Consider the following 23,319-nt stretch of genomic DNA (forward strand, 5'->3'; position numbering starts at 1 on the left):
TGATATTCTATATATCCTATGAATCAAGTGAAAAATTCTTGAACCAAAAAAATAATTTTGAAAAGGTAGTTGTTTTGAATCAAGACAAAAAATTTTTGAATCAAGTAAAATTTACTAAAACCAAGAAAATCTTCTTAGTTTAAAAATTTTTCTACTCAAATCAAGAAGATGAAGTTCTTCAAAATCATTTACTTGATTCAAGTAAATTTTTTTTCCTGTGTAGTAAATGAGTAAATGATAAATATAAATCTGATTAAGTTTTTGTAAATTTTTTCCCTGTCAAGTTATAAATATATTGTATGTTATTTTTCATAAATTATGTATAACAAGAAACAATGAATACATTTATATATTGTGAGTTAAATCCAATGGACGGTAATTATTAAAGGAAAATGTTGTATACACTGTAATGTAGCATCTACTATGATTCAATAAAAATTCTTATTAAGGTAGTACCTCCACAAAAAGCATAATTCAAGAAACTTATGGAATTTTTTTTATCGAAAGATAAATATATTAATAATTCACCACCAAAATTTTATATCAATTCACCGCTTTATCAACTTTACCATGTCTCTATACATCTACGTGTAAAAGATGCAATTTCAAAAATTAATTACTCAAAAACGGTGCGGTGAATTGATCTGAAATTTTGGTGGTGAATTATTGATATATTTTTCTTTCGATAAAAAAAATTCCATAAGTTTCTTGAAATATGTTTTTCGTAGAGGTACTACCTTAAACGGAAAGAAAAAAAAAAAAAAAAAAAAGATGAATTTCACTTCAATATCAATATCCCCATACATATATCTCGGAATTAATATATGCTATGAGTATGTATACGAGCATATATTTTTGGGCAAATCTGAAAAAAAAAAATTTAATCATGTCTAATACAATTATACGGCTTCTATTGACATAAATGAACGACAAAAATAAAAATAGGAGTAAATAAATTATTATTCATTTGATTCATCAGTGAAACAAATTTAAGATTCTTGTATATGATTTTGACTCAATAGATTTACCTACATGTATGCTTCATTATAAGTATTTTCTTTAAGAACTGCTATTAGTTATATACCCGCCAATGACACTGTTAATCATACAACCATGACTTACGCTGTTACATCAAGTAAATTATATACATACCCATAATATATGAATATATATACATACATTGCTAAGAAAGTATAAAATAAAAATAAATCTGGTCATTAAAAATCAAAAGTATTTTTATTTAATTTTTTGATCACCAAAAGTATTTATTTATCCTAAATTACTCGTTCAAGTAATTAGTGTATGTGACACCTTAAGCGACACTAAAGTCTGACTTAATAGTTGTAATTATTGAATCATCTTGAACTATTAACCTAAAAATAAAGAAGAAATGAAGAATATATTTGATTTTTATTCTATATGTTTGTATAAATCTAATTGATCAATTACTAAACGACAGGATCACTTGATGACCTCGTGCAAGAACTATATATAATTATTAAGATTGAAAGATATATTAGTTTAAATATCAATAATAAAAGTCTATGTAATAATTCAAAAAATTTCATCATGTTTTTTATGTAGAAATGATAAGAGCTCAAAGTCGTTAAATCAACTAATCACCTTTTTGAGCATTGTTAAAAAAACATCACATTGTATATCTATAGATGTGAAATAAAAATAATTAAGATTAGATCTTTCATGAATGTATGAAAAGATTTAATCTAATCGAAAAAAGAGAGGGAAATTTAAAAATATTTATAATCCCTACTTCTTTTCTTCAGTTGAAATTGAATTGACGCAAAAGTGGACGACCATTCTGTTTAGGTATTCCCCGGTGTCAGTGAGTTGTTGTTCGGCGCATAGTTCACACGGCATTTCAAACATACCTCGACTAACTTAGTTGAGGGTTCGTGTTCCTTTTTATTTATTTAATTTTTTCGTTTCTTAAGTTCATTTAATTTTTACCTTTTAAAGAATTTATAAATTATTTATAATGGATTCTTCTGAGGTAAGTTTATTTAATAACAATTAATACTTAACTATGCGAAAAAAATTATTAATTGATAACAGTGTCTTTGCCTTATGTTTAACAACAATTACCTGTCAGGTATCAGTAATGTTGATGACAAGTTCATGTTCTTAAAAATTTTTCTTCGATAAAATTCTTAAAGTTTAATTCATGTTTTTTAATACTAACTTTACAAAAATTGCAATTAGTTTTTCAATAAATGTCTGAGCATAAAGATATGGAACTATATAAATGTTATCATACCCCATTTGATATCTAACAATTGCATGTACGTGCGTAAAAACCAGTTTTATTTGTACATATATTTTACCTAATTACTGGCTATTACATTCACCCACATGTGATTTTTTTAAGTTCAGTATTCATTCTGGTTTTGAAAGTGAAAGATAGTTTTATTTTAAATCAAGGATAAATTGTCAAAAGTTTAATTGTTTACTGTCAATTTAGTTAGATTTATGATTTATAAAAATTATAATTTACTAGTATTACATAAGTATCTTTCTGCACGATGTGTTGTTCAATTATCTTCTTTCGATTGAGAAAATAATTTTTTCAAACGTGACCTTCTTATGAAAAAAACTTATTAAATATTGAGAGGTAATATTTCTTAAGATTAAAACTTACAAAAAAAAAATTTTAATTAATATTTATAAAGTAGCATTCTCTGAAAGATAAGAATTCAATTATTATTAGAGAATAATTTTTTTAATTTCGTTGATGCATTGTTAAATAATTCGTCCTAAAAATTTTGATATTCACAAATCTAAGTATGAAATTATTTCTATTATTATTAATAAAATTTCATCGTAATGTCTTTTTGTGAATATTTAAATATTTAAATTAAATAATTCTACTAGGAAATGAATATTTTTCTCTCAGGGTTGCATATTTTTCATACCATTTGTGAGCAAAGATATGCTTAGTAAAAAAATCTCACATTTATTGAATGTGTATGCATCATAGGGACAATGTAAAGTTATCTTAAATGTATCAAGAATTAGAAAGCTTATTTACGACTACTCAGTTGTAGTACAGAATTTTCTTATTTACTCTATTATATTATGAATCATGAATTTTTGTGAATAGAACGGGAAGTAAAAGTCAATTAATTTTTTTTCATTGATCACTTGTTAATACACATTCGAAAGTTTATATATATAAATTATTTGAAATATTATAATTGTCACCTGTTATCATACGTACGTACTTACACGGTATTTAATGTTAGGAAATAGACATGAAACATAAGATTAAAGGTTTCAACACGTTTTATAGCTATATGATAAAGTGAATCCAAGTGCATTTACTGCAACCTTGTATTAATTTTATTCATACATGTATATTTACAGTCATATGTTTACTTATAACATTATTAAATTTAAAATGTGTTATCAAAATTTGTGTATTTAATAAGATAAATGGTTTATTTTCAGGATGGAAAACCGAATCCAGCATTTATTAATGATGAAGGCAGTAAACTTGATTTGCGAATACTTGAACAAGGATTATCACCAAAAGTATGTATTTTATTTATAAATAATAATCAGTCCTCAAATTATCTTTAATAATTAATAATTACTGTATTTTTATGTTTATTAGGTTGATTACGAACTCGATAATGTTGATCTCGAACCAAATAAAGCTACACCTCCGCAAATGGTAATTATAAGAAAAACTTTTTAAGTGATAACAAAAATTTAAATTTATTTACTTAATAATAAGTTATTTATAGATGGTTGATAATATTTTATAAAAATTGCAGGTAACAGAAGGAAAAGAAAGACCTACATGGAATAATGGAATAGAATTTTTAATGTCATGTATCGCAATGTCCATCGGACTAGGAAATATTTGGCGGTTCCCATTTACGGCATATGAAAATGGTGGTGGAGCATTTTTAATACCATACATAATAGTATTATTTCTTGTCGGCAAGCCATTTTATTATCTTGAAATGATAATGGGACAATTCACAAGTAGATCGTCTGTTAAAATATGGGCTGCTGTACCAGGATTTCATGGTGTCGGATGGGCTCAAATGTTTTCAATGTTATCCGTTGGAACTTATTACTGTTCATTAATGTCAGTAACACTAGCTTACTTATTTGCAAGCTTTAGCTCAGAGCTGCCGTGGGCTACTTGTCAACCTGACTGGGGTAATAATTGCGTTGATTCACAAAAGAAAGAAGGAAGTAATATAACTGTACAATCTTTGGTTAATATGACCAACATGAAAAGCTCAGCTGAACTCTATTTTACGTAAGTATATTATTAATAAATTATTATTATTATAATTTATTTAATCTAAAAATTAATTACTTTTTGGAACTTTTATAGGAAATCAGTTTTGAAAGAAAAAGATAATATTGATGATGGAATTGGCTGGCCAGATTGGAAGTTGACACTCTGTTTATTAGCCTCGTGGTTATGTATTTTTGGGGTGCTAGTGCGTGGAGTTAAAAGCTCTGGAAAAGCAGCATATTTTTTAGCACTATTCCCCTACGTTATTATGATTGCGCTTCTTGTACGAGCAGTAACACTAGAAGGAGCTGTTGATGGAATTATTTTCTTCATAAAACCAAATTGGGCTAAACTGTTTGATCCCAGTGTCTGGTATGCTGCTGTCACTCAATGTTTCTTCTCTCTATCAGTTTGTTTTGGTGGCGTCGTCATGTATTCATCTTATAATGAATTTAATCATAATATTTATCGGTAAGAGTTTTTTATTTTACTATCGAAATATAACTTTTTTTTTAAATAAATACTGAAGGGCCATTCATTAATTACGTAAGGGTATTGAGGGGGCAAGGGGGTTAAGAAAATTTCTACACGGTGAGAAATTTCCATTATTTTTTATTCTGCATGGATTTTAGATATTACAATGGTGCATATTACTAGTGAACCTTATTGACTCAGAATAAAATTTTACAATGGCCCATAGTAATTTCCGAAACAAATGAAATCAGACATAGTAAATGGTAGAAATTGAAATGTACCATAGTAAAATGAAATATGCAATAATTTAAATTTCCGAATGTACTATAGCAAAAAAAATAAGAAAACGTTTGTAAAAAATAAAAAATTTTAGAGTAAAAAATGTTTTTAGCAATCAAAAAAAAATCTTACAAATTTTCATTAACTATTCATGTGTTGATGGATTTATAAGCTAATATTTATTTAAAACTTAATGTTTATTGCAATTTTCATAACACCGTTAACCACTACTGATAGCGTCTGTAGACTTATGTTGACAAAACAAAGCAGCACGAAAAAATGAAAGAGCGCGCGTCGCGACTGACGCGCATACGTTTACTATGGGACATTTGAAAATTTCATAGTCACAATTTTAAATTTAAACCGAGTACACGTAACTAAATGTGAAACTTTTTTATAAATTTTTATTGTCGACTGAGCAACAGAAATTTTACTATGGAACTATAATGAAAAGTTTTAAGCACACTAACAGTTTTTGTTCTGTCAGTTTACGAAAATTTTTTATATATGTTTATGTAACAGTTGCATGGTCAAATTTACTATGGTCCCTAGTAAATATTGATTGGTACAATATGATATTCTTAAATTTTTATGGTAATATTTTGAATTGAGTCATTAAGGTTCAGTCTTATTATGTATGCATAGTAAATTTCTACAGAAATTTCTCACCGTGTACATGTCTTTATGTTGGGAGAAAGGGGAGTGAAATTCATTCTTACGTAATATTTCGTAAATCAAAATTCAATATTAAAAATCTAATTCCATTTTGGATTCCAAATAGTTTTCATAATTTTAAAGTGTACAGTCAAATTTTTATTTTATTTAAATAATTTTTATTGCTATTGAAAAAAAAATAACTTATTAAAATTTCATATACTTTTATTCTTATCCATGTTTGGTCCTATAGAAAAAATTATAGTACATTTTTCCGTGTATTATCGTATTTTTATTATTTAAAAAATAAAAAACATTGTTACTTGTTAAAGAATAAAAATGATGGATCCACGTTGACCTGTAAGTTTTAGTGAAACTGATCTTTTCCTAACATAACAGTTTATTATTTATAAGATCAAGATTAATTCTTACGTAAGAAAGGGGAGGAGGGGTTCAAGAAATCTTACACATACTTACATGGGAGTAGGGGGGAAGGGGTCAAAAGTCGCCAAAATTATCCTTACGCAATTAATGAATAGCCTTATGATAAATTAATTATATTTTAGAGATGTTATGGTTGTTACGACACTTGATACATTTACAAGCCTTCTTGCTGGGATTACAATTTTTGGAATTCTTGGTAATCTCGCTCATGAACTCGGTGTAGAAGATATAAGTAGTGTTGTCAAAGGTGGTACAGGTCTTGCATTTATTTCTTATCCTGACGCAATTGCAAAATTCACTGTTTTGCCACAGGTATAGTCTTAAAATAAATGAATGATATTTTACAGTGAATTTATAAACTAATCTTCATTTTTATTTCAGCTGTTTTCGTTTTTATTCTTCTTGATGCTGTACGTATTAGGAATTGGTAGTGGAATCGCCCTTGCTGGTGGTATTATCAGTATTATTAGCGATCAATTTCCTCAATTGAAGTATTGGAAAGTCGTTGTGGGTGTATGTATCTTCGGAATGTGTGTTGGAAGTGTTTACTGTACGCCGGTAATTATAAAAACTCTTTCATATTTTTCATCAGGTAAAATAATTTATTTTAAACACTTCTAATGATCTTTTATATATTAATAGGGAGGACAATTTATTTTGAATCTGGTTGACTATTATGCGGCATCGTTTATTGTATTTACATTTGCATTTTTTGAAATAACTGGAATATTCTGGGTTTATGGACTTGAAAATATCCTAGATGACATTGAATTCATGATAAAAAAAAGACCGTCTGTTTATTGGAGACTTTGTTGGGGTGTAATTACTCCAGTATTACTTGGAATAATATTTGTATATAGTTTAATTGATCGTAAACCTCTTGAATATGGTCATATTCTTTATCCTGACTCCGCTTATGGTATACATACATTCTTTAATATTTTTATCATCATATAAATATTTTTTTTGATAATAATTATCAATGTTAATTTTAACAGCCATTGGTTGGTCACTTTTGGCATTTGGTGTTCTTCAGTTGCCGTTTTGGATGATTTACGCAATGATGACAAAAAGAGATTTAGGAATTTTTAAGGTAACTTTGAACTTACAATTGAAGACATTATAAATTTTACATTCGTTTTTTTAATAATTAAAAAATAATTATATCGATTTACAGATGATTTCAAGTGTATTTAAACCTTCGGACGATTGGGGCCCAGAAAATCCAACGCTTTATTCTGAATGGAGACAATTCAAAGAAACTCTAAGAAAGAAAAAAGAAACACGAACAAGCTCGCATTTTAAGCAAGTTATTTATACTCTTTTTAATCAAGAAGAAAAATTGTCATAATAGATTTCAATGAAGTCATGGAAACCATTTTAAAAGAGTAAAGATGGTTATGGCAACTACTGTAAATAAAACTTTATTACTATGTTATAGCTTAGTAATTTTTGATAGTATTTTTATGAATACAGATGAAAGAAAATTACGCAAACAAAAATATCTCAGCATCGATAAAATATCACTGATGCGTAATATCATCATTCGCTAGTTGAGATATACATTTTGGACTGATAATTTTGTAAATAATTTGATAAATTGGTAATTTTAATGGTATTTTATCTTAGTAAGATTATAGTCTTCAGTATTATTAATTGCAAGAATGATAAAGCAGATAAATTCTGTGATTTTTATATTAGCGGCAACTTATTTGTTTATCAAATAGTGTAACCATTATTTTAACTTCAATACCTAGAGTTTTTTGGCTTTAATAATTATTCATTTATTAATAAAATGAACCAAAGTAAAGTTATTTTACTTATATATCAAAAAACATAACACCGGCACACAAAAAAAAAAAAGTTGTCTGTACTTGGGACGCGCCACATATATTCCCATGTAATTTGACCCGCTGAACCCGAATTTGAGGTCCGTTTGGCCCCTACACCCTAGGATTTTGAGAAAACTGTAAAAAACCGAAAAAAAACGGGAAAATTGGGGGTTTTGGTGATTGAAAAATTTTTTTAGATTCTAACTATGCATGATTTTCATGTATTTCGATCTGCTTTATACTTATCTGAAGTGTACTCAGACCAGCAGCCATTAAAAGTCTAAGTAAATCCCGAAAAACCCATGAAAATTGCGAAAAAAAACAAAAAATTCCCAATATTGTGATAAAAAAAAATGTATTGAGCTAAATATATGATGATTTTCATGTAGGTTTATCGACGACATATAAATCTCCAACTTTTATAACTCAGACGTCTCGAAAACATCAAACAAATGTGCAAAAAACCCCGAAAATTGGAAAAAAATCAAAAAATCAAAAAAATCAAAAAAATCAAAAAGAAGGAATTTTTGATGGACCCCAAATTCGGACTCTATTCCAGGATGCTAATCTTGAATATGAGATGAACGAGATTGAGAGAGCAGCTTGGGGAAGTTTTAAGGAAGTATCACAGCAATTTTTAGGGAATACGAAAAGTGATAACTACGCAACTTTAGTTGACGAGTTGTTATACAACTATAATACTTTAGGTTGCTTAATGAATACAAAATTGCACTATTTACATTCTCATCTTTCACACTTTCCTGAAAATCTTGGTGATTTTAGTGAAGAGCAAGGTGAGAGATTCCATCAAGACATTAGTGTGATGGAAAAACGATATCAAGGAACGTGGGATGTAAATATGATGGCAGATCATTGTTGGACTCTGAAGAGAGATTTACCCGAAGAAGAGAGGAAACGAAAGAGAAACCCTTTATGCAGGACGTTTGAAGATAAAAGGGTGAGATATAAGCGGAGAACGAATTAAAATTCAAATCCAAAGGGTTTTGATGATATTTTCCGAAAAATTAATTTTTTTAAGTCTTAGGACGAAATACTTTTTTTTATGCACCACAGATCGAATGATATGATTTTTTTATTTATTTTGAATAATAACTCGATTTTTATTATATTACATTTGATTTTTTTCCAATTTTCGGGGTTTTGCACATTTGTTTGATGTTTTCGAGACGTCTGAGTTATAAAAGTTGGAGATTTATATGTCGTCGATAAACCTACATGAAAATCATCATATATTTAGCTCAATACATTTTTTTTTATCACAATATTGGGAATTTTTTGTTTTTTTTCGCAATTTTCATGGGTTTTTCGGGATTTACTTAGACTTTTAATGGCTGCTGGTCTGAGTACACTTCAGATAAGTATAAAGCAGATCGAAATACATGAAAATCATGCATAGTTAGAATCTAAAAAAATTTTTCAATCACCAAAACCCCAATTTTCCCGTTTTTTTTCGGTTTTTTACAGTTTTCTCAAAATCCTAGGGTGTAGGGGCCAAACGGACCTCAAATTCGGGTTCAGCGGGTCAAATTACATGGGAATATATGTGGCGCGTCCCAAGTACAGACAACTTTTTTTTTTTTGTGTGCCGGTGTAATTAATGGTATTGTATTTAATTAATGAAAAATGTTATTATTTATTGATCTAATCTAAATTAATATTTTATGAAAATATAAACTTAATTAATTTATTCATGTTAATTTTACTATTAAACTTTGAACTACATAATAAATAACTTGTTAAAAACAGTTCAATTCCTACTCCCGACTATCTAGTCCTTTTCTCTAAAATTAAAAAAAAAATATTACATAGATCCATATATTATGTCATGAAAAAAAGTAGTTATTAGGCTACATTTCATCTTGAGTTTGATAATATTTATTAATTTTAAATAAATACCAAACAAAAAAATAAATAACTAAAATTGAATTAACCCGTTTAATGAAAACAAATGTGGATAGAAACTTTTTAATTGTAAGTATTTAAAAATACTCAACAACGAAATGTCAATTTATGTTACTTAATTTATTCTCGAAATAAGAATTTTAAACTTTGAAAATAACGTTGAATTGTAAATTTTTTTTGAAATTTCCGACAAAAATTTATTTAGTTGTTTCAATGATTATTTGTAAAAAAAATTAAAAATAATTTTTTTTTAATTTCAACTTACTAAAGTTGATACTTCTTAAAGGAGTGAAAAAAATTTTTTTTTTCGATAATAACCATTTTAAATTGCCATTTACAAGAGAATATTTAATCTCAATAAATTAGAGTACAGTGCTCCCTAAAATATTTTAGCTGTGTCTCAATTTCTTCTTTGGTTACTAACAAGAGAAAAAAATATAACCTGTTATATCTTAGGAAAGGAGCATTGTAAATTTATTTTTTTAGTACTTTCAAAAAGAAAAATAAAAATTATTTTTCATAAATAAAATAAAATTTTACCATTGTAGAATTCGCGTATCAAAAAAAAGCTGTTTGCGATAATCAAATTTAAATAGATCTACGTTTAATAGCATGTAGTATAGTCTGTTGTCGGTAATTCAGTCTGGACTAGTGATAAAAATTCCAATTGCCCTGATAGCCAGCGCTTTCTCAGTAAGTGTTGACTTCCAGCAGTTACGGTTAATTTATACATTATTGGCGGTAATTCTTCACTCAACAACAGTTGTAAGCAAATTGACGGAAATCTACGGCCGCAACTTGAATCCGAGCAAAAAACAGTTTCACTGTAAAAAAATCGCGCCAAGTCCACGTTCATAAGACTATTAAGAAAAAAAAATTTTATTTTTTTACAAAAAGATATAAAATAAAAAATTAAAAAATCCAAGATACCGATATGGTTGTATATGATTTTCGGAAATTAAAAAAAATTTTTTTGTAAATTTAAACATTAAAAGAAACAATTTTGGAACGTATTTAGTGTGCGTGGTTACAAAATATTTCACTTTTTATGAAATTCCTAAAATCTATCTACTAGGACTTTTAAAAAAAATTAAAGTACACAATCATGCACACCAAGTACGTTCCAAAATTGGTTTCTTTTAATTTTTAAATTTACAAAAAAATTTTTTTTAATTTCCGAAAATCATATACAACCATATCGGTATCTTGGATTTTTTAATTTTTTATTTTATATCTTTTTGTAAAGAAATAAAATTTTTTTTTCTTAATAGTCTTATGAACGTGGACTTGCGCGATTTTTTTACAGTGAAACTGTTTTTTGCTCGGATTTCAGTATTTTTTGTAATTATAATAAAAATTGACAATTTTAATTTAATACATTTCCGGTGGCAAACTATCCCCTTTAAGCTATAGTTCATGTAAAAGTTATTCTTGCGCCGCCTAGCGTGTGTAATTGCAAGCTGTCAAATATCTTTTTTTCACTGTAGTTTCCCATCTATTATAAGATTGGCATGCATTCTTATATTATTTAGTCGCTGGCCGTCCGCTTTTTACATAAGAAAAAAGTTAAAATCTAAAAATCTGGGTCGCTATAGTTTGTGCTGATTATTTTTAGTAATTTTAAATAGAAATTATAAAGATAATTGATAATAATCAAGTAATACGCGTAATAAAAAGCATGAACTACTATTATAAAATATCATATAAAAAAAAAATCAAAATAAGTTTGAAAAAATATTTGTAACCTCAAAAAACCGTTCTGCTTACGGTATATACACACTCGGTAGTCTGGCTTGAGAACGGAACTTGGCGCCAGACTCTATCGAGTCTGTTGATACAAGTTAACAATCAAACTTGTAGTTAAATTTACCGTAACCAATTTGGCGCCGAATATTGATTTTTTTTCAAAAACTAAATGCCAAAAAATTGCTCATGAATTGCTCTTTCGATATAAACAATTGCTCCGCTGCTATAATTAATACTTTATTAATTAATCGTAATTAAAAAATCAAAATTTAATTCCCGATTATCTCTAATTGTGAGGACTTATGTTAATTGTAATAAGTGCCAAAAAATTGCTCATCGTTTTTTCTATTGGGAATGATAGTTATTTTGTGCGTAAAATCGTTTTTAATTAATTAATACTATAAATAATTAGAAGGCTGGCAATGGCCTGGTCGGCTCGGTGCTCGCTTTTCGAAAGAGTGGGACCCGGGTTCGATCCCAGCACGCACCAATATTTTTCAATGATTATAATTAAAAATATGTGCGTTAGGTTACGTTGCCAGCTTCTGGAAGTGGCAGAGATAGCTGGGCGGCACACGTCTGACTTGGGCGATCACACATTTAAGCAACAACTTGAATGGATGACCACTTTAGTCAGCGTTGGCTAGCGCGAGGGATCTCTGCACACTAGAAGAGGGGCCTAATGCTCCTGTGGTCGATAAAGAAGAGTTTCTTATCAATCACTGTAGACTTAGCCCAGCTCCGACTGTACTATCATGGGTTTCCTCTGTGGTTTCCCCATGATTCTGTTCCAACAGCCTGAGAAGTTGAGGTTCAGGGTGAATACGGTACAGAAAGCACAAGTCGGTCCACAGCCGCAAAAATTAAACGTAGAAATGAAGTGTCGGGTGGGACTTGCTGAGTCCAATATGAGAAATAGAAAAAGCGTAGAGCTAGGAGAAAAAGAGGAATCAGCCTTGTAAAAATCGAGAGGTATACAAGTAAAGCATAATAATAATACTATAAATAATTATATTGCATCTTTAAACCTGCGAATGACAATTGTGACGTCATCGTCGCGACAATTTGATTGTCCTGCTTATGAGGACAAGCTATAGTAATGTATTAAGTTACTTTCGTATATGTCCATGTAAACAAACTTTTTATGGTTATTCTATTTAGGCTCAATATTTAATTATGAAAGAATAATTATTTTTATGATGCTGAAGTTATTGGATTATTGAATTACAGGACAGTGTTTCAGATGCATTAAAGATAGAATCATCCCTTTACTGCAGGTCGTGCTCACAAAACTCTGTCCAAAAATCTACTTTTACTATATAATGTATTTTTAAGCTTAGACATAAGTCATTTTTATATACCTTTGACTTCTCTTTCAAAACTTCATCAACGTTTAACCGAGACTTTACGTAGTATTCCAACAAAATTAAAGATAGTTGACAAAAATTACTTATTATTTGGTGTAGTAGAGTTTATCCCACCAGTATATTTGAATAAAGTCGGTCATTATGTAGCTTATACAAGATCGATCAACAATAATTGGGTAAAAATTGATGACTTTGTTTCAAAATCTAACCCTTGTAATTCTAAATCAACTAATATTAAAATTTCATTGTTATTTTATGTTTTAATTTGATAATATCTATTATATTATAAAAACTAAATTATGGTGAAATGAAATAAAAATAAAGAATTGACCTGTATAGATAAAATTATTTTTTTTGATTTCATAAACAAATAATCCTAAAAAAGTTAATTATTTAATTAGCAATTTGTAAAATTAGTTACTAATATTTTTTTAACATGCGGACCTTTTTCGAGTCAATATTGAATCCCGCATGGAGAAATATATATGTCAAAAATATATGTCGCATATATAATATATATGCCGCATATATTTACGCAAAAAAAAAATATGTTAACATATATTTTTCACATAGATGCTGACATATATGCAGAGATACATGCTTACATATATGTAGACATATATGTCATACACTGAAAAAAAAAATTCTAAGTTTGAGAATTTTTTTACTCAAATCAAGAAAGTTAAATTCTTCAAAATTATTTTCTTGATTCAAGTTAAATTATTTTCTGTGTATCTCTAGACATATATATTGCATTTATATGCACGCATATATGTGAACATATATTTAGCGCAAAAAACATATATGTGAAAATATATTTTTTGCATATATATTTTTCCATGCGGGATAGGAGAAACAAAACTGACTTTCTTTATTAGTATAAGATATTTCAAGAAAGAAAATTTACTGTAATTTCAAATTGTCGCGACGATGACGTCACAATTGTCATTCGCAGGTTTAAAGGTGCAATATAAGTATTTATAGTATTAATTAATTAAAAACGATTTTACGAAAAAAATAACTATCATTTCCAATAGAAAAAAGGATGAGCAATTTTTTGGCACTTATTACAATTAACATAAGTCTTCACAATTAGAAATAATCGGGAATTAAATTTTGATTTTTTAATTACGATTAATTAATTAATTATTAATTATAGCAGCGGAGCAATTGTTTATATCGAAAGAGCAATTCATGAGCAATTTTTTGGCATTTAGTTTTTGAAAAAAAATTAATATTCGGTGCCAAATTGGTTACGGTGTTAAATTTCCTTTCAACTTTACTATAATTTGACGGAAATACTTGTACAGTAAGTTTTGACGTCTATTTGCAGAGTAAGTTATAGGTAACTAATAGGTAATCGCTCGCTTTGCCAACTCTTTCCGTCAAGTTTGCTTCAAATTGCGGACGTAGATTGGCAGTAAGTTATAGGTAAGATGGCTATCAGGGTGAATATATCGGATTGTTTATTTGAAACACATAAAAATGTACTGGAGGTTATCAGGCTGACTGTCAATACTCCAAACACTATTAAAAAAAATTAAACTATAGTTTATTTACTATAGTAAATTAAATTTTTTGTTGATAATTAGTTTTCTATCCAAACCTAGCTGCATTTTAATAATTCTGTCTTATAAGTAATCTAAACTAAAGTAAAGATTAACCAAAAAAATAAATCAATCTCGAAGATTATATTGGTTGTAAGTTTATTAGTAATTTCCTTATAGTAAAGTTTATTTACTTGAATATGTGATGGGCCTGGAGATAAGGCAGTTTTACGCGCGAACTCTACCTATTTATTTATCATTTTGTTATTTTTTTTTTTTCAATGATTAAATTTAAAAATAAAAGAATCAATTTACGAAAGACTATTATTAACATACTCCTGCCAAGTTTAATGATTTTTTATTTAAAAATGACTTGGTCAAAAAGCGTCTCAGTATTTTGTCCAAAATTTGAATATTCTCTGTCCTACATGCTCTTAATTATTAATTATCATTAAGTTTTACAATAATCTTGATTTGTTGATTACTAACTTGGAAATTTGGAGATGTTGAAGCAAACTATTTCAATTGCTTATAATAATTTATTTGATTATATAATTACTTATCTACAATATACTTTAGACAATTATTTACATTAGTCTAAAAAAATATTTATACAATATAACAACAGCAGAAATAATCCGTCAGCAGAACTGATTACTTAACAGTGATTAATGATTATTTAATAATATTGCGTAATCTTAATTCCATAGATAAAAAAGCACGCATATTTGAATCCGAAACTTTTTCCATAATTATTTTCTGTACATCATCACTGCTGTTAGTTAAAGTTTCACTTAATTTCTCAGCGTATTGTATCCAAACGCAGTTTGTACATCCAGACATACAACAATTAACCGGTTCAACAAAGTCAACGGCTTGGTCAGTTGGATTTGATGAATTATTATCGACGCTCTCAACTGAATCAGGATTTATATCTTGTTCAGTAACCATAGGTCTTTTTATTAATTTATTTTTATCACTGTCATTGACAGTATAATTAGTACTGAACTTTTTCTTACTTATAAATATTTTCCAACAGCATCCACTATTATTTTCTATAATAAACGTCATAATTCGTGATACTTTTGACATTTTACAATCACTTAGTCAATAGTAGTATCAAAATTATCCATTGTCTAAATAAATAATTATAGTCTATGACTTTATACTCTAGATTATCATTATTTATAACTTACTTTTATTGCACAAACTAATGTCAATAATAAGATCACTTCTGATCAAAACAACAACAGTCTGTTGCTATAAACTATTTACAATAAACACTATGCTGCCACATAATCCTTAATTTAATTGTTTTATTGTTTATTGTTGATGCTTTTCAACTTAACTAAATAATATTAATAGTTTGCACTCATAAACAGCTGATATTTTCTTGTCATTTTTTAGTTAAAATTTTTCGATATTGATGGCAGCACCTTATCTCTATTCTTGAAAATTTTAATTACTTATTCCTCTTTTATTGTGGAAAAAAAAACTAAAAAAACGCAGAAAAGCTTTGGATTACGTTGTTAATTTTGAATTATTTTTTATGTAGGTTACAGTGTCACCTATAGTTTATTTTTCTAAATTGAACTTTAAATAAGTATAAATATAAATATTTTTGTTTATCTAAGAGCAACTCAGTGTATAACCTATAATTAACAGTGTGTCATTGTGTAACACGTGGTCATTGTTGTTACAGTTAAAAAAATTTTTATTATAATATTATGGGTAGAAAAATTCCAGGAAAAAAACACAAAGGTACTAAGGATCCGGAAAAGCAACGTGCAAAACGATGGGCTGAGTATGAGAAAAATTTTACTAAGACATTTACTTGTATTTGTTATGAAAATTAAATTAGCCGACATTTAAAAATTTTTGTAGTTTTTTTGTTATTGAAAAAACTATTACAAAAAAATTAAAAGAAAGAATTTTTACTTGAATTTATAGTAAGTATTTTTTTGATTGTAATTTAATTGATAAAAATAAATAAAAGTTGTTGAATGTCAGCTAGTTTTAATATCATGTATTTATTTTTTTATAATCAATTATTTATTTAATTAATATTTAATTAATGATTCTTTGCAGAATTAAAGATAAAGTTGATGCTCCACCAACTAATGTTGAAGATCAGCCGATACCAAAAAGTTTAGAACGAATGATAAACTTGAAAAATAGCATGAAAAATCGAAAAAAATTATCTGGAGAAAAAAGTAATAAAGAAAAGAAAAATAAATTGATAACAGTGGGTTTAGAAAGTAATAGACAAATATTGGATCCAAAAGCTAAACCTGAAAAAGTAGTCCCAGTTTTTAGCCAAAGGCCTGGTGAACCAGATTATAAATTTTTGCATCGTGTTAATGGCGAGACAATAAATTATTTAAAGGAAGCGGAGTTTGAAAATAAATTTAATGTGCAAATAGTTAGAAATTCAGAGACTGGTAGACCTGAAGGCTTACAAAAAAAACCAAAAGACGAGATTGATGAGTTACTTAGGCTTAAAATGAAGCATAAAAATATTGGAAAGAAAAAAAAAGTTAAATCGATAACAGAACCTAAATTAACTAAAGTTCAAAAACGTAAGCTTAAACTACAAGAAAAGAAAGCGAAAAAATTGAGTAATAATTCTGATGATTTTAATATTTACAAAGATAAAGTTGAATTCGGTGAAGTTGCTCATGCTCCGCCAGAATTGAATGTAAAACCTTCCAAAGCAGATAAAATAGTTAAGGTGATTAGTGGATAAATTAAAATTCTTTATTTTTTAAATATTACATTAATACTGAATATTTTTTTTCCTTTTTTTATAGCCCGCCAAGAAAGAATTACTTTTACATTCATTACTTAATAATAAAAATGTTAAAGCGCAGCCTAAGTCGATAGATAAAACAGGTAAACGAAAAAATCTACCTTCTGCCGAGAGAAGGATTCTTGAAAAGCATCAAAGTGAAGTAATCGAAGCCTATAAATTACTTAAAACTCGTAATAAATCCTCTGGCATACCTTCGTTATAAGAATAATAACAGTAATTATACAAAAATTTTGGGAATTTTTCGTTTTATTTTACCTCAGTAGATTATTTCCAATAGCAAGCTTGTTAATAACAAAATTGACGTTTCATTTAAAATTATATTAAGAGGATAGTTAATAAAAGAAAATAAATAAGAAGGTGAGTAGCGTAAAATAATATTTAATATATTTTATTATCCAGTTGTCCAAACAAAAGGTTCCAAACGATCTTTGATAGGTAATAAATTATTGAGTGTCTCGAGACTTTCTAATGTTTGATTTAATTGCATATGGCACTTGGTTAATTGTTTACTAAGTTCATGAACTTTGTTCATGTGTTCTGCAAATTTGGCAAATTTTTTTTGCCGTTCAACTGCTTGTGTCATTATTTTATTTATTTCAATGTCAATATTAACACAGAGTGAATTTTGTTCATTAGCAATCATTTGCGCATTTGCATTTAAATGATGTTGATATCTAGCACATAAATTATATAATCCTACAGGATCAAGTCGTTCCAATATTTCAGGATCACGTACTCCTGGTGGTAAATTAAGTGTACCACGCATTATTGGTAGAAACATTGGTATACTTTGTAATTTAACTAAGTCTGGATCCTTATCTGTATCAGGATCAGTTATGGCTGGTTTTACAACGACAATATTGTGTGCTGTTGTTGACGTTGACTTCACCGAATTAACGGCAGTTTTTCTCAAACCTAAACTAGATTTACGTCTTGTTACTTCTGAGCTTCCAAAACTTTTTCCTCTTATTAGCGATGGTTTATTTGATATCTTTGGAGAGTCACCAATCGGTTGATTAACAGTATAAGATATGTAAGGCAGATCCGAATCAGAACAAATACTAGGTCCTGGACTCGATGAACGTGGCGTTGTGTCATCAGGTAAATGCTCACGGCTGGGTACACTTTTACCACGTCTCAGTTGTCCTCGAGATTGTCCTCCAAATCGTCCAGTTCCATGAGCTCCTTGTGAACTTTGTTCTGAGCCCATTTTTTTATTTTTATCTTCCTTCACACTGACAGTAATATTATTTAAGTTGCAATGCGGAGCAAAAAAATACGTCAATGCGTACTTATTTTTTTTTTTTTTTTTTATAAGAAATACTTGAAAAATTAGTATAATTATTATTTGAATATTCAAATCTGCAAATGAAATTTCGATTAGAATGTTTTTAATTACATTATATTATTGTAACTTAATTTTTAAACTTACTTTTACTTAAACAAATATTGATTATAAATTTTATTTTGGAGTTAACAGCGATGAGAATGTTATGTTTTTCTTAATTAAACGTAATGATTAACTATAACTTTGTTTTTTTTTTTATTCAAATGAAATACAATCTTAGGTTGGGTAATTTTTATAATTCACCTGAGTACTCTAAATAAATTTTTCATATTTGTACGCATGCGCACGTTCTCATTACATGCGCACGCACATTGATATTTTTTTTTAATTACAAAGCAAAGAATAATTTTTGAATAGGTCATCATAATAATAATCGAGATAATATTTTTTATTGACGTCTTTAACTAGAAACAATAATTATTGATTTAAGGTAATGTTTTTTTAAATGAAAAAGTTCTTTTATCAATTTTGTCAATATAACTGAAATGGATATTTTTATATTCTTAAAAAGTTTCCATTACAGTGTTATTTTATTTTGAAAATTATATTTTTAAATAATAATAAATTAAATAAAAAAAAATATGAAAGAAATAAATTTCCATATGTAAAATATTACTTTTAATTATAACCAATTGCGTCATGTTTGTTAAATATAAATGAGAGAATATTTTTAAAAAATGCAAATGAATAATTAAGTGATATGACACTTATATAGCCAATAGAATTACCATTAGACCCGAACAATGTATATATTTTAACAATCGTACATATTACACGTAATGAATGCTGTAATGCATTCAAAATTGAACAATTTTTAAAATCATCACCATAAATATAATTTTCATATTTATACTATTTTTTTGTACCATTTGTACGATTTGCCTATAATAGTCTATACAAACATTAATGAACTTTTATAGCTTGGACAAAATGTTCAGAGCTACGTGGCAATTTAGATACATTGAGTTCATTAAAAACGTCAAGTAGGTCTTGTACGAATTTATCAATCATTGCTGGTGAATGTTTCGGTGTAGGTGCGATCCGTAGTTTTTCTTCACCCTTTGCAACAGTTGGATAATTAATAGCTTGAATATAATGCCCTTTATTTTTCAGCAGTGCATCAGCTATTTGACTACAGACTAGTGGATCTCCAACCTGAGTCAAAAAAAAAATTTTTTTTTCAATATGAAGTACAAGTCATTTATAATAATAATTACAAAGAAAAATTTTCTAAAACCATAAATTACCTTAACTGGAATAATATGAGACGGTGATTGTTGTAGAGGAAGACCAGCAGAAGTAAGCATTGATTTCAAATAAGCGACGTTTTGTTGCTGCATTTCTCTGAGAGCTCTACCTTCATCAGATGCTAAAATTTCAATAGCAGTCAGCGCGCCATAGAGAACCGTAGGAGGCAGTGAAGTTGTAAAAATAAATCCAGCAGCATAACTTCTTATCATATCAATAAGCGTAGAGGAGCCTACAATATAGCCACCAACATTCCCAAAAGCTTTACCCAGTGTACCCGATATTATATCCATTTTATGAAGCACCCGGTCACGTTCTCCGATGCCAGCACCAGAGTAACCATACAGCCCAACAGCATGTACTTCATCAATAAATGTTATAGCTCCATACTTTTTAGCAATATCACACATCTCTTCCAATGGACATATACTTCCATCCATGGAATGTACTGTTTCAAATGCTACTATTTTAGGCAATGAACGATCAATACTAGACAACATTTCTTCAAGATGTCTTACGTCGTTATGTCGAAATATATGCTTAGGAACACCACTATTTTTAATACCTTGTATCATGGAAGCGTGATTACCAGAATCTGAAAATATATGGCAACCTGGTAGACTTTTAGCTAAAGTAAATAGTGTTGAATCATTAGCTACAAAGCACGAGGTAAAAAGAAGACCAGCATCTTTTTGATGCAAATCAGCAAGTCGTTTCTCCAACATTTCATGACCCATTGAATTACCGGAAATATTTCTCGTACCACCGGCACCGGCTCCAAATTTATCCAATGCTTTACGCACAGACCCTGTAACCTCTGGATGACGGGACATTCCTAAATAATCGTTTGAACACCAAACAGTTATTGGTTTTTCACCCCAAGAGTACTCCATCGCTGTAGGAAACTCTTGAGCAAGACGATTTACTTTCTTGAATACTCGGTAAGAATGGTCCTTCTTTTTCTTAACTATTTGCTCATGAAAATATTCTTCATAAGGAAATGACTTTTCTTCATTTTTAGGATCACCTAAGCTAATGATGTCCTCTTCAACCACTGAACTTGCTTCTTTTACTGCATCAGGTTCTTTTAAAAGGAATGGGCATTGCTTAATTGCTGTTTTAACCTTGCCAGTTTCAATTTCAGTGTCCGCTAATGTGCTTGACAATCTCGACATAACTGGACAGTACTGTCGGTAATTAGTTATCAATGATGCGCTATAATTACGTACGTAATTAGCGGATAGACGTGTTAAAAACGGGCACGGCATTACGTCAGCTTTGCCTAAAAATAGTTTTCGATTAAATAATGAATTATTATAATCCCTGAATAAAAAAAAGTATTGAGACAAAGAAAAAAGTATTGAAAAGTATTGTATTGACTAGAAAACCACTACTTTTTTCTTTGTCTTAATATTTTTTTTTTTATCAGGGATACTAAGATGATAGGTCCATCATAAGTATTAATCCATATATAAGTATTGTATAATTGCAAAATAATAAAGAATGAGGTCTAACTACAGCTGGATAATATCTAAGAGAAAGTAAGGTAAAAATGAAAGTCAAACTGTTTATGGTTTTTATGTGTATAATAATTGAAAATTAATTTACCTTTTACAGCGCCTGCTAAATGATAAGTTACTTGAACGAATCCTTGACGTATCAACTGAAATTCGAAGAAAAATATATCTATATATATATTTTGATATTTAATTGTTGTTTAATTAATTATTTTATTGAGGTCAGGTTAATGGCTTACGGCCAACTGTTCACGTCTCTTTAACTATGATGTCAGGTAAAGATTGGAGAGTATAGTCAGGTGTTTGTTGCTTAAAACGTCTTTCAGTTTATATACACATGTAGGTATGTATCTTCATTGTACTACTCAAGTCTCAAGGTAAAAACATTGACTATGCGGTCATTCGAGAGATCGATTATTTCATAAATCGACATTATTATTCAAATATTTCTCTAGCAATATAGCTTGATTTTAGCTGAGCCATCATTACGGTGCATTAATTTAATATGCAATTTTTTTTTAAACAGCAATTTTTTGCTTGTTGAATAACATAAATTATAAACTTTTTTTTTAAATTAAGTTCTTAATTTTAAAGTTAATTTTGATAGGTTACAATTATTAATAACCTTTTAAAAATAGTAACTTATCAATTACGAATATTGTTGTAGTAGACGTCCGGCAAGTTTTTATAAGTTCATAATTTATTTACTTACATTAAAAATAATATTATAAAAAAATCCAATTAGAAAGTTTTTTTAAAAACTATTTCTAAGCAATTTTTTAGATTTATTTTTCCAATCATTGAATTCAAAATTACTTAAAAATTTTCAAGAATTAGTTGTCTGTTAATTTCACACTCAGTTTTAAATTAAACAAATTAATTTTAATAAAATCAAGCTTTAGAATAATTTATTTATAATCTAGACTTATCAATAACAACAACAACAATAATAATAATAATAATAATAATAATAATAATAATAATAATAATAATAATAATAATAATAATAATAATAATAATAATAATAATAATAATAATAATAATAATAATAATAATAATAAATTAAAATGATCTGATCAATGAGGTGACATTGCAATTATTAATTTAAAAATACCAATATTATTTTATGAATTACACAAAAAAAATTGATATTCAAATTTAATATAATTGAAAATTAAAATGAAATAAAAAAATTACCATTTTGATAGGCGAATAATTTAAATATATATCCAAATAATATTAATAATGTTATATAATAAATTTGATTTATTGTACTGTTTGGCGAATCAATCACTACTGATTTCTTGTATACTTTCAACCACACTACCTTTGGTGAATGCAATTCGAATGCGATTATTCAAATCGAGCGGAAGAGAGGGTTTGATCAACTTATATAGAAAGTAATCACAACGGATAAATATATACTCACTTGCAAACGACATTCGTGATCCGGGCTAATTAAATATTCAATATCATTTCAAAATTATAAAATTAACAAATACGAAACAATATGAATTAATAATAATCTAAGTGGCTTATGCTTGGGTGACAATTATTCATGCACGCATGTCATGCGTCATTTACATAAGTAAATTTCAGTCTGTAATTTACTTTTTAATTTCCTGTGCTAACAAGCAGCCGAAGTGCCATTAACAATTTGTAAATTATTAAAAAAACATTTATTTTATTACATTCTTTTTTTTTTACTTTCAAATCATATAATATAGCATACTTACTTTTTTTTAAATAAAAAAAATTGATCTGTAAAATTTAAAAGAGTAAATTAATTCAAATAATTACGATTGAGAAAACTGCTTCATGGAATTTTTATTTTCAAGTTCACGTCAAATGGTTT

General features: G+C 28.0%; 4 protein-coding genes across 5 annotated transcripts; 2 read left to right on the forward strand and 2 right to left on the reverse strand.

Moving 5' to 3' along the window:
• Positions 1 to 1,797: 1,797 nt before the first annotated feature.
• Positions 1,798 to 7,936, forward strand: LOC123259629 (sodium-dependent nutrient amino acid transporter 1-like). Its single transcript, XM_044720238.1, has 10 exons — positions 1,798 to 2,011; positions 3,466 to 3,549; positions 3,632 to 3,691; positions 3,795 to 4,291; positions 4,370 to 4,744; positions 6,247 to 6,436; positions 6,506 to 6,682; positions 6,767 to 7,043; positions 7,123 to 7,217; positions 7,302 to 7,936. Exons 1-10 carry the CDS (start codon positions 1,997 to 1,999, stop codon positions 7,473 to 7,475), a joined length of 1,944 nt encoding a protein of 647 aa, XP_044576173.1. The 5' UTR covers positions 1,798 to 1,996; the 3' UTR covers positions 7,476 to 7,936.
• Positions 7,937 to 16,057: 8,121 nt separating this feature from the next.
• Positions 16,058 to 17,580, forward strand: LOC123259653 (coiled-coil domain-containing protein 137). The gene is made up of 3 exons (XM_044720287.1): positions 16,058 to 16,343; positions 16,628 to 17,270; positions 17,350 to 17,580. Exons 1-3 carry the CDS (start codon positions 16,267 to 16,269, stop codon positions 17,551 to 17,553), a joined length of 924 nt encoding a protein of 307 aa, XP_044576222.1. The 5' UTR covers positions 16,058 to 16,266; the 3' UTR covers positions 17,554 to 17,580.
• A 133-nt stretch (positions 17,581 to 17,713) lies between these two features.
• LOC123259654 (BLOC-1-related complex subunit 5) lies at positions 17,714 to 18,696 on the reverse strand. Its single transcript, XM_044720288.1, has one exon. The coding sequence runs from the start codon at positions 18,559 to 18,561 to the stop codon at positions 17,743 to 17,745; it is 819 nt and encodes a 272-aa protein (XP_044576223.1). The 5' UTR covers positions 18,562 to 18,696; the 3' UTR covers positions 17,714 to 17,742.
• A 727-nt stretch (positions 18,697 to 19,423) lies between these two features.
• Positions 19,424 to 22,837, reverse strand: LOC123259635 (5-aminolevulinate synthase, nonspecific, mitochondrial). Of its 2 annotated transcripts, none has more exons than XM_044720252.1 (4): positions 22,662 to 22,837; positions 21,556 to 21,610; positions 19,947 to 21,229; positions 19,424 to 19,854 (listed from the first exon to the last, which is right to left on the reverse strand). In XM_044720252.1, the coding sequence occupies exons 1-4, from the start codon at positions 22,662 to 22,664 to the stop codon at positions 19,603 to 19,605; spliced, it is 1,593 nt and encodes a 530-aa protein (XP_044576187.1). In that variant the 5' UTR covers positions 22,665 to 22,837; the 3' UTR covers positions 19,424 to 19,602. The 2 variants fall into 2 exon arrangements, with proteins under 2 accessions (XP_044576187.1, XP_044576188.1); XM_044720253.1 differs by lacking the exon at positions 22,662 to 22,837 and adding an exon at positions 21,704 to 21,839.
• Positions 22,838 to 23,319: the final 482 nt, after the last annotated feature.

The sequence above is a fragment of the Cotesia glomerata genome, linkage group LG2 (genome assembly GCF_020080835.1).
Source record: "Cotesia glomerata isolate CgM1 linkage group LG2, MPM_Cglom_v2.3, whole genome shotgun sequence".
Classification (NCBI taxonomy): Eukaryota; Metazoa; Arthropoda; class Insecta; order Hymenoptera; family Braconidae; genus Cotesia; species Cotesia glomerata.